Source organism: Saccoglossus kowalevskii, chromosome 12 (genome assembly GCF_978046115.1).
Source record: "Saccoglossus kowalevskii chromosome 12, keSacKowa6.1, whole genome shotgun sequence".
Classification (NCBI taxonomy): Eukaryota; Metazoa; Hemichordata; class Enteropneusta; family Harrimaniidae; genus Saccoglossus; species Saccoglossus kowalevskii.
In genome coordinates this window covers 2,878,028-2,896,936 of record NC_140652.1, presented here as the reverse complement: position 1 = coordinate 2,896,936, position 18,909 = coordinate 2,878,028, and the positions used below count along the sequence as shown (strand labels likewise).

The 18,909-nt window shown below is 33.7% G+C and overlaps 1 protein-coding gene across 1 annotated transcript in view; it reads right to left on the bottom strand.

The window, feature by feature from the left end:
- Positions 1-18,909, bottom strand: part of LOC100372023 (diacylglycerol lipase-alpha-like) — a 69,602-nt gene that overhangs the window by 12,378 nt on the left and 38,315 nt on the right. The window contains exons 2-9 of the mRNA XM_085506340.1: positions 10,651-10,862; positions 10,121-10,222; positions 8,379-8,541; positions 7,386-7,470; positions 6,615-6,827; positions 4,941-5,068; positions 2,807-2,942; positions 1,172-1,333 (exon numbers count right to left, since the gene is read on the bottom strand). Of these exons, the coding sequence (XP_085362466.1) occupies positions 1,172-1,333; positions 2,807-2,942; positions 4,941-5,068; positions 6,615-6,827; positions 7,386-7,470; positions 8,379-8,541; positions 10,121-10,222; positions 10,651-10,862 (1,201 nt within the window). The remainder of the gene's footprint in view (positions 1-1,171; positions 1,334-2,806; positions 2,943-4,940; positions 5,069-6,614; positions 6,828-7,385; positions 7,471-8,378; positions 8,542-10,120; positions 10,223-10,650; positions 10,863-18,909) is intronic.

Sequence of the window (18,909 nt, the reverse complement as noted above, 5' to 3'; positions counted from 1 at the left end):
ATTGGTCAAAAGTATCCTAATATGGTCCAATACCAAAATGGATTGGTCAAAAGTACCCCAATATGGTCCAGTACCAAAATGGATTGGTCAAAAGTACCCCAATATGGTCCAATACCAAAATGGATTGGTCAAAAGTACCCCAATATGGTCCAGTATTTAAATGAATTGGTAAAAGTACCTCATCACTACAGTATTTGAGGGACTTGCCATCCATCCAATTTCGCTAGCTTTAAGCCAGCTTACTGATACATATCTAACTTGTACAGAGTAATATATCGCATATTAAAACACTACAATAAATAAGTTTTTAATTTTTTCACCACCAGACTTTCTTGCCCAAATAATTCTGTACCTTTTTCCTATATTTTTCATTATTCCCAGAAATGCACCCAAATTTTGGAGCCAACATACAAAATTTGAGTCAATTTCCAGTTTTTACTCAAAATATTTGGCTGTTTTTGTCCCAATCTTCTGAAGGAAAGTGCAGACTATAAACAGGACTTTTTGTGAATTGGTGATGAATAAAGGGAACTGGTGGTAGAAAAAGTTAAAACAAGCAGCCTGTTGGCTGAGATAGCTCCGCTGTTAGCAATGCACATTGCAATTAAAGAACAAAAGATATCAATAGAAAATGAACTAAATGTATAGTATCAAAGCAATCGGACTTGCTGTTTTCAACAAGAAGTCGAAAATATCACTTTTTACCAAAAATATTCATCAAAATTAGAGAATTGAAGATATCATCATGAAATAAACAAATCTGAGAGAGGACCACATGTAGTACCTATATATGTAATATCAAAGCAATTGGACTTGTGGTTTTTAACAAGAAGTCGAAAATATCACTTTTTACCAAAAATGACAAAAATATTCACCAAAATTAGAGAATTGAAGATATCATCATGAAATGAACAAACCTAAGAGAGGTCTACCCAAGGTACATATACACCAAGTATCAAAGCATTCAGGCTTGTAGTTTTCAAGAAGAAGTCGAAAAAGTAAAACATTGACACGGACGACGGACAATCACTCATATGATAAGCTCCGCTCGACAAAGTAGACAGCGGAGCTAAAAAAGCAAAGCCAGCTTAAGCCATGCTAAAACTTTACTGTATTCACAGTCCTCGTTATTATAAAGATTTATTATGTTTTTCACCATCACAAATTTTACCTTATGTCCAAGCCAGTCATCTTGGTTTCCTTCTACCGGTAACTTTGATATATCTGCACTTAAATCAGTTAAGCAGTCTTGTAATGATAGAGTTCCTCTCACAGATATTACTACCTTTTTACGGGCATGATCTAAAGCCACAAAGAATGGTATTTCTGAAACCTGAAATTAAATTTTACTCCATTTTACAATTGTATTTTTGTTTGTATTTTCAAATCAATATATTTATTGACTGAAAACAACAAGAACAAACAAACACATATTCCTTTCACAGTGAAATAAGCATACATATCACACAAATGACAACATTTGTTACCAGCATATATATGAATTAAGTGAAACAAAATAGAACATTATGACATTTATTCCCAGCGCCACCAGCTTTTGCAGACTGACACTCTTGAGCTACTCAGTTATATGAAAAATGACTGTGAGAGTTATCCTGTGGCTGTATTTTCTGTAGTGCTGCCCAATTTTCAATTTGTTTTAATGAAGGTGCCCTTTGCAGGATATAGCTTGTTAAGTACATCTGCTTTTTTGGAGATCACTAATTATTGTCAATACAATGTAATTCCTTTAATCACTAATACTTTTTTCAATGAACATTTATTTTTATAACTTCAATTTCAATTTTATAAATAAATTTGAAAGCAAATACAGAAAATACAGCTTTAATAGAAAAGAAAAACACAAATTTGACAAAAATGTGAGCTCAGTTTGCCTTATGGAGATCAATGTGCAATATATTGACAAATTATTGTTATTATTAGTACATAATGGTGAAATGATTTGTTAAATTAAAGGTAGTTAGTAAGCTGACCTGGAAAAGATTAAAAGAGAAATGGTTATTGGAAATTGGTGTGTGTTGATTGGTCAGTCTTGATGATGATGTCAACATGAATATCACAAGAATGGATAAATTTTTGGCATACTTGCCGTATTTGGCAAGCCACCCCCATATTTGGTACACTTGCCATATTTGGTAAGCCATCCATAACTTGGCATATATGGTATTTTCCATATTTGGTTACATTGGGTCAGTGATAATACATGGAAACATCAACAATAATTCTCAGTTACTAAATATAACCCTCACAATTAATGACACACTTGAGTTTTACACTGCCAACAAAGCATTTGTTTTTTCCAAAATTCTAAGCTCATATCGAAATAAAACAAAATATTGTGAGTGAAAGCACTTAATAACTGAGACTAAAGTATAGGTAGATTTGGAATGAAGAGACTGCAGTTGATGACATAGTAAAGGCTGCATCACTTGAAGCATTTATGACTGCATCACATTATTACCATATTTGGTGTTACTACATCACACGGAGTGCTGCAATGTGATCCACGTCCGCTACTTCCATCTCCACCAATTTCAGCTCTTTCCTGTAAATCTGAAGCAAACTTATCAAAAAATTCTTCTTCCAAGTCCTGAGTGTCCCACAGATTACTGTTATCTCTATTTGACATGCAACTAGGATCTACATAATCATCCAGACTACTCTCATTCCCATCAGAATCCCAGACTTCTCCCACTAACTCTGTTCCACCTACTCTATCCATGGTAAGATCTCTCAATCCTGCTGGCATGCAACTGTCTATGTCTGATAGATCAGGATGAGTACTAACCGCTGAATGAAACGTTGCATAGATAATATCCGATTCAGGAAGTCCAAGTTGTTTTCTCAAAGCTATAAAATTGCACTGACAGCAGTTGTCTTTGTTCACCTCGGCAGTGGCATGCTTTAACAGGCAGCAGCAACAACTGCAAATAAAACGGATTATGATTAGAATAAATTACAAATTAAATATTTAAAAAAAAAGCACACTTTTAATAACTGACGAGAATGATGACATGTTGTTTTTTGAGCCTAGCTAAAAATAAAGTGGTTCTTATATGAACGACTTCTTGCCATGGATTGGCTGATCATAAGAACCAAGACAAGATGGATGATACTACCTGGCCATGGATTGGTTGATTTTAAGAACCTAGACCAGATGTATGATACTACCTGGCCATGGATTGGCTGATTTTAAGAACCTAGACAAAATGAATGATACTACCTGGCCATGGATTGGCTGATTTTAAGAACCTAGACAAAATGAATGATACTACCTGGCCATGGATTGGCTGATTTTAAGAACCTAGACAAAATGAATGATACTACCTAGCCATGGATTGGCTGATTTTAAGAACCTAGACAAAATGAATGATACTACCTGGCCATGGATTGGCTGATTTTAAGAACCTAGACCAGATGTATGATACTACCTGGCCATGGATTGGCTGATTTTAAGAACCTAGACAAAATGAATGATACTACCTAGCCATGGATTGGCTGATTTTAAGAACCTAGACAAAATGAATGATACTACCTAGCCATGGATTGGCTGATTTTAAGAACCTAGACAAAATGAATGATACTACCTGGCCATGGATTGGCTGATTTTAAGAACCTAGACAAAATGAATGATACTACCTGGCCATGGATTGGCTGATTTTAAGAACCTAGACCAGATGTATGATACTACCTGGCCATGGATTGGCTGATTTTAAGAACCTAGACAAAATGAATGATACTACCTGGCCATGGATTGGCTGATTTTAAGAACCTAGACCAGATGTATGATACTACCTGGCCATGGATTGGCTGATTTTAAGAACCTAGACAAAATGAATGATACTACCTGGCCATGGATTGGCTGATTTTAAGAACCTAGACCAGATGTATGATACTACCTGGCCATGGATTGGCTGATTTTAAGAACCTAGACAAAATGAATGATACTACCTAGCCATGGATTGGCTGATTTTAAGAACCTAGACAAAATGAATGATACTACCTAGCCATGGATTGGCTGATTTTAAGAACCTAGACAAAATGAATGATACTACCTAGCCATGGATTGGCTGATTTTAAGAACCTAGACAAAATGAATGATACTACCTAGCCATGGATTGGCTGATTTTAAGAACCTAGACAAAATGAATGATACTACCTAGCCATGGATTGGCTGATTTTAAGAACCTAGACAAAATGAATGATACTACCTGGCCATGGATTGGCTGATTTTAAGAACCTAGACAAAATGAATGATACTACCTGGCCATGGATTGGCTGATTTTAAGAACCTAGACCAGATGTATGATACTACCTGGCCATGGATTGGCTGATTTTAAGAACCTAGACAAAATGAATGATACTACCTGGCCATGGATTGGCTGATTTTAAGAACCTAGACCAGATGTATGATACTACCTGGCCATGGATTGGCTGATTTTAAGAACCTAGACAAAATGAATGATACTACCTGGCCATGGATTGGCTGATTTTAAGAACCTAGACCAGATGTATGATACTACCTGGCCATGGATTGGCTGATTTTAAGAACCTAGACAAAATGAATGATACTACCTAGCCATGGATTGGCTGATTTTAAGAACCTAGACAAAATGAATGATACTACCTGGCCATGGATTGGCTGATTTTAAGAACCTAGACAAAATGAATGATACTACCTGGCCATGGATTGGCTGATTTTAAGAACCTAGACAAAATGAATGATACTACCTAGCCATGGATTGGCTGATTTTAAGAACCTAGACAAAATGATACTACCTGGCCATGGATTGGCTGATTTTAAGAACCTAGACAAAATGAATGATACTACCTGGCCATGGATTGGCTGATTTTAAGAACCTAGACAAAATGAAAAATACTGTGGAAAGAAACTAGTTTGATATTGAACTTATTTCTCTTACCGTGTACAACTCTTTGCTATTCTACATAAACCAGTAGCTTTATTCATCATCATGAATAATGGCCAGCCATAAGCTGCTAATGCATACTTAAAATAATGCGTTATTTCTAAAAATTCATTTTTTGTTTCCTACAGACAAGAAAATAGGCAACATAAACTGGTTAGAAAATTATTAGAGATGTGTGTGCACAACATAGACCTTTATCTACTCATGACTGGATTAAGCAGCCTCTCGTTTACTGTATGTGTAAAGCCAAGAAGTCAGCAAGTCGGCACATGTGAGTTCACTTCTCCAATCTCAACACTGACTACTAATATCTTACTGCATACTATTTAAAGTTGGTTGTATTTGTCAATGTACTCAGTCCACAGATGATACCAGGCCACAATATATGACAGAACTTCTACAGCTATATACTCTAGGCAGACAACTAAAATCGCCACATGTTTTATCCAAAACCTAAGGGAAGCAAAATTGTTGCCTGAATAGCAGCCACATCTTGGAATAACATCCCATCTAATCTTTGTCATGCAAGCTCTTGTGACCTATTCACAAAGTTTTAAAAATACACTTTTTGAAATCCTAATACTAGTACATTTGGACATGAATTCATAGATATTATTTAGAGGGCGGCATTTAGCCAACCAACTAGTCAACACATATTGAATGTCTATTTCCATTTAAGGGCATGCAAATTTCCTGCGACCAATGACAATGGTTATGTCTATTTCCATTTAAGGGCATGCAAATTTCCTGCAGCCAAACACAGTGAAATATACTCAAAAAGCGATTCTAAACTGCCCTGCTAACCAGCAAGTTAGGTTATTGATCTAATCAGACTAGCGTAACAGACAGATGTAAATAGAAAATTATAGAAGCCTTAGGCTCATACCGATACATGTACTTCAAAGGTGTTCTTTCAACAGACAAAATAAGATGATAGTGATTTTACTAACATCTCATGGTATAAAAGACAATATAAACCTTTTCACCACCAGACTCGCCCAAATTTTTCTGCACATTTTTCTTGTATATTCTTCAATATTTCTGGAAAGGAACCCTAAATTTGAAGCCAACAGACAAAATTTGAATCAATTTCATTTTATACTCAAAAAATTTGGCTATTTTTGTCCCAATCTTCTGAAAGAAAGTGCAGACAATAACAGGACTATTTTGTGAATACATAATGCAAATAGGGAATTGGTGGGAATAAGGTTAAAAAAATTAACCAATTTTACATCAAGATATTCTGGAATAGGTGATTTTCCGTTCAACTGCAAGATCTCGCGAGTTGCGTGAAAGACGAGCACCTACCATCTGCAGCAAAAAATCATAAGATTTGGTTTTGAACTTAAATTTTTTTATTTTGTAGTTCACATTGAAAGGCCGATTTTTGACAGGGAAATATTGCGTTTGAATACCTTTACTTCATCGAAATTGACCATCATCAAATGTGTACAGCACATTATCAAGCATGGAAATATTCCCCAAAATACTTTCTCGTTTGTCGAATTCCACGCAATGTTTGTCGCCACTACGAAGCTATGACCTTTGTTTGCCCTGTTTTTAGGTTTGATTTTATGCATAATGCGGGATCTCGCAATAACAGAAAATGGTCTATTGTAACACTTGAAACAGTTTACACAGGATATATCAAGAGATGATAACACTCACAGGGTCCTGAAGATTTAAAAAATTTGTGCTTGGTGCTATAGGAACACCGGATAAAAATTGAAAGACGTTGTTTGATTGACTTTCTACAATGACTCTACGTCGCCTTTTCTGTTCTTCTCTAAGAAGCAATAGACCTGCTATGATATCGGATGGTACCACATCTAATTCATGGAAAAACTCAGAAAATAGCCTGGCAACATCTCCGAATGCATTCTGGAAAAAAGTTACAATAGAATTATTATGAATATGTTTGTGACAGTAGTTTCTGCTTGCTTGCAAAATTATCAAAAAACAAGCAGATAAACCTAATTATTATACATCTGATACTGAAAAAAAAACTTTATCTGTGCGTAAAATAATGTACGATCGTGGTAGAAAGTGTTACGAATACATTTCAATGTTTTCCTTATTTGGAAAATGTGTCACATTCACGTCACATTCAAAAACTTTTCACTGTTTACATTGGATGTAGAAGTGCTATAGTGCATGACGAAAATGAAAAAAAACATCACTGAATGCAAATGTTCACACAGTGTAAACTGTTTCTCATTGCCATTTTAGGCTGTTATCTCTCATTATTATTACAAGCAGAAAAAAGATGTATAATGTCATTATGAGAACACCGCAAAGTATGCACTCAGGCAGCATGGAACCGCATCAACCTCCACTATGCATTGATCAATATGATCACCATACTGCTTTATGCATACTTCGCTGTACTCTCATAATAACCTTGAATTTTGTGGTAAATAGTAAAGCAGTTTAAATCACCTGTTTGGACTCTCCCACTCCCGCACAACAACATAGAAGTCGAAACCGACGATCCCAGTTCTGCTCATACAAATCTTGAGTTTCCCTGGAAATAAAATACAATATATGAGTAACCATAGAAACTAGACTACCCAGTGCATATTTCACATGAGTAATTATCACCAGGGATAGACTAGGATGTCGCATAAATTTCTATTGCTAATAAAATAAATCAAATCACACACCCAGTTAAGGTTGTTCACTGTTATTTCATCACAATATCTTGTTTTAAAAACACTATTTAATTATAGATTAGAACATATACCATGGAAATACCATGGAGTGATTTCAGAGAAAATCTAGTGACAAAATGGACTTTTCTGAAACAACTGCTATGGGAATCCATAGTATTATCATTGAATAGTATTCTCTTAATAATTTGTGATAATAATAACATCAACATACCAGTAATATATATTAAACAAAATGAAATACTAGCTCGATTTTTCAGGAAAAGTACACTGTACTTGTCACTTTTTTTTTATCTATACTATATAATGAACATATCACTTCACTACACTTATCTAATTAACAGATCTTGAAAGCATATTACTAACATCTCTTTCTTATTATCAAGCAGTATAAATGTATTTATTCTATCCACTTACTTCTATGTCTAACAAATGTTTTATTTCAGCCAAATCTTACCTCATACATGTATCTTGAAAATTGTATTTGTTAGTTACACCAAAATTAACTGTGTTGACATTTCATAGCAATTCATAAAATTTTCAAATTTGAAATGGTCAGATAAAAATTGTTTGAGTTATTGTAGAAACTGTGGAAATTTGATGAATATATTGAAATATATATATAGAACACAAATGAATATTGTAAATATCCAAGTTTAAAAGAAGTTTGATAAAGATGAGTAATTGTAACCACAAAAGAAAGTTGTACAATAGAGTGAACAATCTAGAATGATATGGACAAAGTAAAAATAAAGTGACTCACTTGGCTCGGCTCATTCTTCTTTCCACTCGACTCATTGATCGTTTGATTGCTTCTTGCTTTTTGTCACGTTTTAATTTGACCCAACTTCTTCCTGCTCTATCAAACGTACACCAGAGAATCCAAAACAATGTAAACATGACAACCCAATTACACACCACTATACCTGCAATGCAGAAAAATTGATTAAACATGGTTTGGGTGTGTTGCCATGGTGAAGTAGTAACCAGGCAACAGCAATAAGTTAAGATAAGTCCTTTCAAGACTGATCAGACTACCAACATAATAAAGTACATGTACTGGTAGTTTGATTCGGTACTGGTAGTTTGATTTCATACATGATTTCATGTTAATCGATGGAGCCAAAAAAAGGTGAAAGAAAAAAATTAACTGAGGACACATGCTACATTAAAACAAAATACAATTTTGAAGAATACTATTCTGAATACAAAACAAAGTTTTTCAGTAGCCAAGTCTAGAACAAGCAACCATAACCTACCTATTGAAAAGGGAAGACATACTAATCCCAAAACACCTTTAGAAAATAGAATTTGTGGTCAATGCTCACTCCAAGAAATAGAGGATGACTTTTTCATGGAATGCCTCATGTATCTATCACATCGAAAATATTTGTCATCAGTAAGATTTCCATTGAAATACAAAAAATCATTCATTTCTTACAAAGCACAAATAAAAATATTATCAAATCTGTAGATGAATTCATACACCATGCCTTCTTAATTAGAAAGTAATCTTATCTACAAATGATTTGTTATTGCTATATACTTATAGAAAAATTATACTGTAAACTGCTTTAATTTCACAAGACAAATGTTCGTGAATATTGCCAATTTTTTTCTGGGGTCCCACAACACAGAAAATCAGTATAAATTAATCTGTTTACAGTACACAATGGCAATTGCTGTGCAGCAGGTAGCAGTCCAAATACTGTATTAAAATGCACTAATTATTCAATCGTTTTTAATTTTGATATTTTCTTTGATAAATAAAATTCGCTAAATTAAATCCATATGAACATGAAAAATAACAAATATAGAACTTTTTGTTTCTACGCCAAATTAAAATTCAATGAAACATCAAAATAGTGAAATAAAATGCTAATGAAAATAAATGGTTTTACAGAAGACGAGGGAATGTAATTGAAGTCTTTGAACTCAGAGCAGGCATTGGGAAAGTTCACTATAATCATTTTTTTGAGTGGTTATGTAGAGTTTACAGGGCAGTTTTATAAGCAATTTAGCAGACCTGAATTAAAAATTAAAAATGTTATTAACCAGAGAATTATAAATGACTGGAACACTCTCACAGAATATGTTGTGGTTGAAAATAAGAGCTTTTATTCAAAAAGATGAATTGATAATAACTGTACAGGTTGAAATCATTATAGGTCAAAAAGCTGTTCATCAGAATAAATCACAAAATGCCATTAGGACATTCTCAGAACTAATAGTTAATCTTAGCATAAAATCTCTGCTGGTGAATGGCTGCAGAAACTGGACGAAGGGTCACATGTCACATGTGGCCATGCATCAGGTAACCAACATGTGATTGCCATGTGACCACCATGTGACTGTCGGAAACCACACATAACAAATGCAACTATTTTTGCATTCCCAGGAGCAGCAGCAGCTTGTAAGCATCGTAAGCATCTGGTTGAGTGCATCAACTCTCCAATCCTTTGCATGAATAATTACTATTTATTTGGTTGAATATTGATTACTTACCTAAGACTGTTCGTTTGGCCATACCAGCTGGACATACATTATAATGATCTGCTACCCATACTAAACCAAAAATTAACCAAACAAGTTCAACAACTAACACAGCTGTAAAGAAAGGAACAAACATGATGCATTAAAGGTATCACAAGATATTGCATACAAATATTGAATTGGCATTCGGTTGATAGATGTCAGACCATAATTATGACAAATAGATTGGACCATGGAAGCCTGCATACTATGGTTATTTGCTTCTACTGTAAAACATGTTATTTTAGCTAATTTAGCTAATCTGTAATTTGGCCAAAATGCAGCTAATTTAACAGAAAGTATATTTTCACAGGGAGATAGTCAACACTTTAGCTAAATAAAGATTCTGTTAATTCATGCCAAGAATCAAATTCGGTAAAATTGCATACCGCTATTACAACGTGTTCTACAGTATTGATGCAGAAATTTGGGTTTTCCCATCAAAATAAAATAAACATGACCAGTGAAACATGATAAGTGAATGAATTCATTGTAGTTCTTACCTAATCTGACATATAAAATATAAGCTATCTTGTCTCTTGGTCTGGTATACATGATAGTACCGCGTAGACTCAACCATGATATGAGAGCTTCTAATGTTATACACACACACAGAATAACTATATATCCTAAGACATGGTCATGTAGATTGCGTATACAGGATACTGACATGTCAAACTCTACAACACCTAGCACTACAGACAGCACAATTAACCTACAAATAAACAAATACATTGTTCATATTTAATACACCATTTATATACATTGTGTTTTTTAGTACGAAGTGTTTCTATGATGTATACAGAAAATGTATGGGTACAACAAAAGCAGTGCACGCCATTTTAATCAGTTGTGGTCATCCAATCATAAAGATTATATGTTGAGATTTACCTAATTCTAAATGATGAATGACTACACAGTTGGCAATTTGAGCGATAGTGCCATCACCCATATACTGTAAAATACTTAATTAATACGAATTAATTTTTGCTATTTTCACTGAAGGAATAATTCAGTGAAAATAAAATCCAGCGAATATACCTTTTTCCCCATATTTTACATTCAACTTGTCAAAAATAAGTGAAAATAAATTCCATATACAAAACACCCAAAAATTCTTTTTAGGGAAAATTAATTCCAACTAAAGTATTTTACAGTATATCACTAGACGGTGCAATTTATAGGAATGGTGTGTTTCACAATAATTTTAATATTTTAAAGCATATTAATTGGTTTTAAATTCGAAAAGATTATTCAATCAATTTTATGGATTGATTTTGCAACAATTGTGAAATTAAAATCAATTGATAATTCCAATATAATAGTGACAAAACAGGATACAATAGCTTGCCATCAACAAAAAGAAGGGAATGTGGGATATAATGCATTAAGGTAGAAGCCTACTCATAAATACAAACACCCAGAATTTATTTATTTTGCAATAAATTGTACTGGCTGTACTGTAATTGTATTGGTCAACCAACTATTTTTTGAGAAAATGATTGTTGTCTTTTAATAGTGAACGGTGACCATTTTGTTGAGTGCTTAACCATAGATTGCTACCATGGAGATATTATGGGATATTTGGCAGGTGATATATGGTTAAAAAACTGGGACTGATTTTTGTTATTTTGAATAATTGCAAGAGACTGTTTTAAAAAGTTCAAAATGCTACCAATTTTTGAAAAAGTATCGGACCACTTTTCTCAACTATAGCTGCATAAGTGTACAAAATAAACCCATGAAACTTGTCATGCAATTTATCATATAGTAGAACAGATATAGCAATGAATGAAATGAAATGTCTTGGTTACTTTTACATACTCACTTACATGTATATGATGTAACTAAAAAAAACTAACTGCTAACTGGAGAGTTATGGCAACCTCACTTATACTGTTGAATATACACTCAAGTGAGACACACATTTTTTTAATGAATCAATTGATAAATAAACAAACATTTGATTCTCTAGGTAGGAAGCTCTAGGAAAATTGGTCAGCCTTCGATGAAGGAGGCAATCAAGCAAAATTGTCTACAATGAAATATGGATGTAGCACAAAACCTTTGTAGCTTACTGTAGTGTTTTATTACGATATTAATAGCCACATCTAAATGCAGACATTCAGTTCATAAAAAAAGTAGGTGACAGCTTTTGCTTTGTATTCAGAGTACCGCTAAACTCAATGCAACATTTAAAGGGGAAGTATTGGCTAACAGCGTGATATTCCTAGATAAAAAGAACTCCACAAATGAAAGGAAATGCAATTTACTGCTTTTCTCTATTATGTCTCGTTTTATAAATAATCAACTTTTTAATTAGTATAAGTTGTCCATCACTTTGGTTTTACAGCAATGAATTATGGGTAATATATGGACATAACAACATCTGTTGCAAAATATTAGGGAAATGATTTCATCCATAATTTGAAAAATACAGAATGTAAATTTTGTTCAAATTTTCAGTGTGTATATGACTTGTGTAATAATAATCATCTTTATTGTTATCGTATCCTCTATGGGACTTTGATTGAAGAATACAATAAAGGTATAGCAATGAAAACAAAAAAATTAAATGAGATTAAAAGAGTATAAAACAAAGGTATTAATAAAATATAATAAATGAAAGTAAATGTTTTTTATTCATTTTGAGGCAGCTGGTAGTACTTTTTTCAGGTTGTTCTCCCTGATTTTAAAACAATCATCTATGTACTTAGCAATTTGAGGAGCTAATTTTTTACTACCATTGTTTAGTATTGCAACTACTTTTTCTTTGTCTGGAAGTTTTGGAGGTAGCATCAAATTTTTGAGAAGCTCATTTCTTTCTTTTTTATAGAGACCGCATTTAAGAAGGAAGTGCTCTTCATTTTCTATTTCGTTTAATTGACAAAACTGACATTTTCTTTTTGAAATGTCAATGTTTTTATGTCTTCCAGTTTCTATTCCTAACACATGAGCACTAATTCTTAGTTTGGTCATGGATGACCTGTGGAAGGGATTTTGCACAGTTTCTAAATATTTTTCAAAAGTGAATTTTGTTTTTAGATGTCTGTATGTGCGGAGTTTATATAATTATACCGTACTCGACCGCGTTAGCGCCCAGGGGCCTCAACTCAGAAAATCACTATTTTTTAGGGGTGGGCGCTTACCCGAGCACCCCCCTCGAAAAAGAGTGCAAATGAAAAATTTGATTCATCAAGTAACAGATTACGTCTTTGAGGGAAATCAAATTACGAAATTAATTGAGTCGTCATTGATTTTCACAATGAAGAAACAGAAATGATCACAAAAAATATGCACATTTTATTACAATATTAATTACGTACCACCAGAATTTACGAAATTAAAAACATTTGAGTCTGTTGGAACACAGTCGAAGTCAAAATTGTCATATTATCTCCACTGACGAAGGTGTTGGATCGTACGCAAACTCTCGATGAAAATCACTTTCCGCCATGATGCATTTGCAGGTCTCATGCCACTAATTAACCAATGGCTGCTCGTAGCCCTCAATTTAAATGCCCAGCAAGAACCAATGAAATTTTTTAAATATTATTTTTCTCAGGTGCTCCCTGTTTGAGGGCGTAATCACCTGGGTCAGAGGTGAGACCAACATGTGGTCTTTTGTTTACTACTTAGCGGCTGTGTACCTGTGGGTTTATTCTGTGTGTTAATGGATGTTCTAATCTTGGTGTTTTTCCAGTGATTTCTCTTGGTGCAATCCAAATACAGTAGGTGTGTCTTGTTTACCTGAGATTTGCAAGAGTTTGAGCTGGCCAACATGTTAGTTTTTTTCATATGGTTGATTACTGGCATGTTGATTTCCCATTTTTGAGCCATATTTTCAACTTTCTTCGTCATTTTCATATAGCAATCTCGTCATATGTTAACATTGTCGTCTATGGAAATTCAATTAGTGGTATGAGCCCTGCAGATTTCACCTGCAGTGGCGTCCTTTGACCTAATGGGTCAAGTTGGTTATTAACCAATCACAATGCTGTGTTGTACTGACGCAATTCTTCGGAAATTCCCGAAGACTTTCCGGTAACGCAATGCGGAAGTGAATTATCGATGTCGAAGTACGATCTGTTGGAATTGATTTCAGCGAATAAACGACATAGTTTTTCCAAAAAACTAGTAACTCGCCATTTTTGAGAGGTAAACTGAATATGGCATGAAATATTTACCGCATTTTACTTGTATTAACAGGTCATTGTCGACGCGTAGTTTACGCACGGTTACCGCGTTCTACGCATTCACAACATGTTCACAACGGTCGATATCCACGCTATATCATATAAAAACGATTACCAAGATTCGTTACGCAAGACCAAGTTTTAAATTAGTTGCATTTTGAAGGGGTGGGCGCTTTGCCGAATGTGACCCCGAATGTTGTCCCTACAACATCCACGCCATACATGGTTTTTGATATCTAAGGTGTTTATATAGCAAACTGTCTGAAATACAAATACTGAATCATTCCTTCAGCGAAAATCAATTCTAATAAAAAATCAAATATTTTACACTAAAAATTTGGGATCCTAAAGTGTAGAGGTTGTCACCTGTGCACACGTGGGATTTGAGTCCTAAGCGATGATAAAAATGCATAAAAATAACACAAATCCTAATTGGTAGATGCTTGTTTGTAAACAACAACATGCTATGGTTTTCTGTTGTATGCACAGGTGATGACTTCCCCACTTTAAGACACAGACTGACTAAATTAATAGCAGCAAAAAACATAGTTAAACCAAAAATGGCTTGCTCTGTATATGATGAGAGTACATGTGTCTGACAATTTAACTCTTTAATTATCTTTAATTATCTGTGTCATGTAGATAACTTATGTATTTTGTTTAAAGGTATGAACTGTTTCAATGTAGTTTTTCTTACACATTTTTAATATTTTTGCTGTGCAGGATTTTCTCACAATGAGACAAATTTACATGTTTCTCACAAAGAGGCTAGTTTGTAAATGTAAGTTTTTCATAATGAGGTGAATTTAAATATGTTTCTCACAATGAGGCAAATTTAGACAAGTTTCTCATAATGAGACTACTAGTAATTAGTTGCTTTGTGACAAATGTATTTGTATTTCAGACAGTTTGCTATATAAACACCTTAGATATCAAAAACCATGTATGGCGTGGATGTTGTAGGGACAAGTCATTACAAACTCTAGGGAAGCTATGATATATTCAGAATATATTGCCCTCTATATGAGGAGAGGATTGAGTGCAAAGATAAAAAATAATTTGGAATTACAGACTATGGGAATATTGGCAACTTAACATTTTCGGGTCTGCCTATAGGTGAAATTAATATTTTTATAAACCACAATTGTGGCAAAGACTGCATGACAAAGACTTTGAATGAAAAATCACACATGCGTCTACTGAATGTTCTTGATAGATGTAAATATCTTACAAAAACATTGGTGCCTAATTTGTTTAATTATTCTAAGGAACATAATTTCCAGCTTTATTCAAAGTAATTCAGATATTTTAGTATAAAAACAAATGCCTCATCTCAGAAAAAAAGTGCTGCATTTAGATGTGAATAGATTAATAAAACATGCAAGATAACAGAAAATCTTAGCTGGCTTTTGTACAAGTATTTTGTACAGATGTCTGTCAAAAATTAATTTACTGAGACAAATATGAACTGCCTTATTATATTCATTGTGTGACTACCGTTAAAGTCCTAATATAAACCGCGGTTTATATTACAATGTATCAATTTGAAAATTGGGATCAAAAGTTCAAGTTCGGGGTGCGGTTTCTATTACGTACATATTGCAATCACTAAATGGGCATGGTCATTTTTTGCCCACAACACTTGCACAAAACAAACAATACACCGTACAATCTCTTGAATAGGCGTCAGGGAAGAGTGAAAGGCCTTACTTTGGTTCTAAAATAGGCGTTACGAAATGTTGAAAAATTACAGTCAATCAAAAAAACTGTACACATGATAAAAAAATACTCAGTATATTTAATGTAATATGCATTGATTTTTTTAAATTTTCTTGGTAACGAAAAGTATATTCTAACAGAAGGTTCAAATAAAAACAAACACAAATGTACTGCTTTAGTAGCAAATGATCACGGAACGGTAGCGCAATCCGGCCATGCTGTGGTTCACAAGTGAATAAACTTACTTGTTTTCGAAGTGTTTAAATTGGTGATTATTATTCAGTAGTGATTACAATAACGCACAAAAAATAAATCCGTTGAATTGTTATGAAATGCAAGTAAAATTAAACTTAGTTTCACCGTAAACGAATGATTTCAGTCACATGTAAACGGTCGATACGATACGATATCCGCCATGTTTTTGAATGCACACGTGACGTTTTATTGACCGAATAGGTCATGTCGCTAATTAACCAATCAAAATGGTGGATGGTGCCCACGTGTCTAAATTACATAGCTCATTTAAATATGTTAATGAAAGTTCAGCGACCTCATGGTGAACACGGAAGAGATTTACCGATAATATAGTGCGATCTCTTGGCTTTGATTTCCATGGGAAAACGGCATGATTTTTTTTTTTAAATCAAGAAATTATTTGTTTTCGAAAGATAAACTGAGCATTGAAGAAGAATTTAACACTTTTACGGTGATAACAGCTCATTGTCGAAAACTTACGAAACACAGACGTATTCAGAAAGAGTATTGACAGAGGTTGCCGCCAGAACAAAAGCAGTTTCATTGTGTGTCTGACATCCTATCACCACTGAACAATAAATAGGTGTGACTATTTTTAGGCACGTTGTCGAAACAAATGAATAGGATTAGGAACAATGCCGTTTTGGACCAGCTGGTTGAAACAATGAAGTCAGTCACGGTCTTGTTGAATTGGGGGTGCGGTTAGTAATAGGTACTTTTCAAGTTTTCAATTTTTGTTAAGAACTCTTCAACCTCGAAGCCAGAATTGGGGGTGCGGTTACTATTACGTATGCGGTTTATATTAGGACTTTAACGGTACTGTATTATATGAAAAGTAAAAAAAAACATCCTCTATGAATAGCTATCATGTTGCAAATCAACTTAAATAGTTAGTTGGTGTCCAGTGGAGAGAGAAGTCAACAGTACTGTTGCCTCCTGAGAATCTACATCTTCAAACACTGCAATCTTTGTTTTTGAAGTGGCTTTTAAATTATTATTATAAAAGCGCTACCATTCTGTTCTAATAGCTGAAACAAATTCCTGTGAATTTTCATTTGTCAAATGAACTGTTTGTCAACTACAAAATACACATTTTTTAGTACAATTTTCTTTTAATGTATTTTTCATGTATTGTTTTTTACAATTTTCTTTTCAAAATGTGGATGCAACGTTTTGCTTTTTATGTATTGTTTTTGATTTGATAACTTTGAACTAAACAGAATTTCTATTAGCTTCAGATCTTGATCAAAATTTGGCACCCAGTTCATAGGAGTGCTTATATTGATTTTCTGACATCTTGTTTTCTGTAAAGATTTTATTGGTAGGTTTGTAAATGTGTATCAGACTGTACAAAAAATCTCTCCATGAGTTGGTTTTGAAACCCAGTATAGTATTCCCATGGGATTTGGGAGATACATTACCAAGGATATTAATACAAGATAAATGATTTGCTTCATTGAACACATACAACAATGCATATTTCCACTGAGATCAGTGACCTTTGAATGTGTATCACCAGTGATCAGTCAAGTAGAAACTGATTTTCTCAATTTTTGCATGATATTTTCATACAGGACATCTGTTGTTCAAACTCAGGGAAGACTTTAAATTGATGAATAAGGTGACCAAGTTTGATGAAGTTTGGAATAGAATTAGTAAAGTTATTATGCACACAATAACAATTATTAACGACGACGCCGCTGACGACAATGACAACGACGGACAGAAATTTTTCCCTTAATATACCTTTCCCTTCCATCTTTGATGGTATGGACAAGGTAAAAATGAATGAGCAACTGATCCATGGCTGGGGTAACAGAAGATAGCAATCGTAATGCTCTGTAAGTCTGTTTCCATGTATAAAATTATTTCAATGGGAAAACAATACAAGGGCGTAGTATTCACACGCCTAACAAAATTGATTATTACAAAATATGCTACAAAGACTAATTATAACAGTAAATAAATAATACATAGAGCTATATATAGAAATACAGAGTAAATAAATAAGGAAATAAATAAATTAATTAATCAATTAACCAACCAACCAACCAACCAATCAATCAACTAACTAACCAATCAACCAACCAATAACCAATCAACCAACCAACTAACCAATCAATCAACCAATTAACCAATCAATCAACCAATTAACCTGGCATCCAACCAATCAATCAATCAATCAATCAACTAAATAACCAACCACCCAATCAACTAATTAAGCAGCTAATCAACCATTTAATCAATCAACCAATCAATTACCCAATATGCCAATCAATCAACCAACTAAATAACAAATTGATCAAACAATCACTAACCAATTAATCAATCATTTAACCAACCAAAAATTGCAAACTTATAGTGAAAACAAATATATTTTGAGTTCTTTTTTGAACCTTGGCATGTTATTTAATTGAGAGGTGGTCATAATTATTTATAATTGCAAATATTTAGAAACTAACTGAGCTTACTGAAGTGTTGTGACTTAGTAATTCAAATCAGATATGCTGTTAACATTAATTGGCCATTGTAATGAAACAATGCACACAGCATAGGTAATGTATAGACAATTTAAGAAAAAAAACTGGGAAA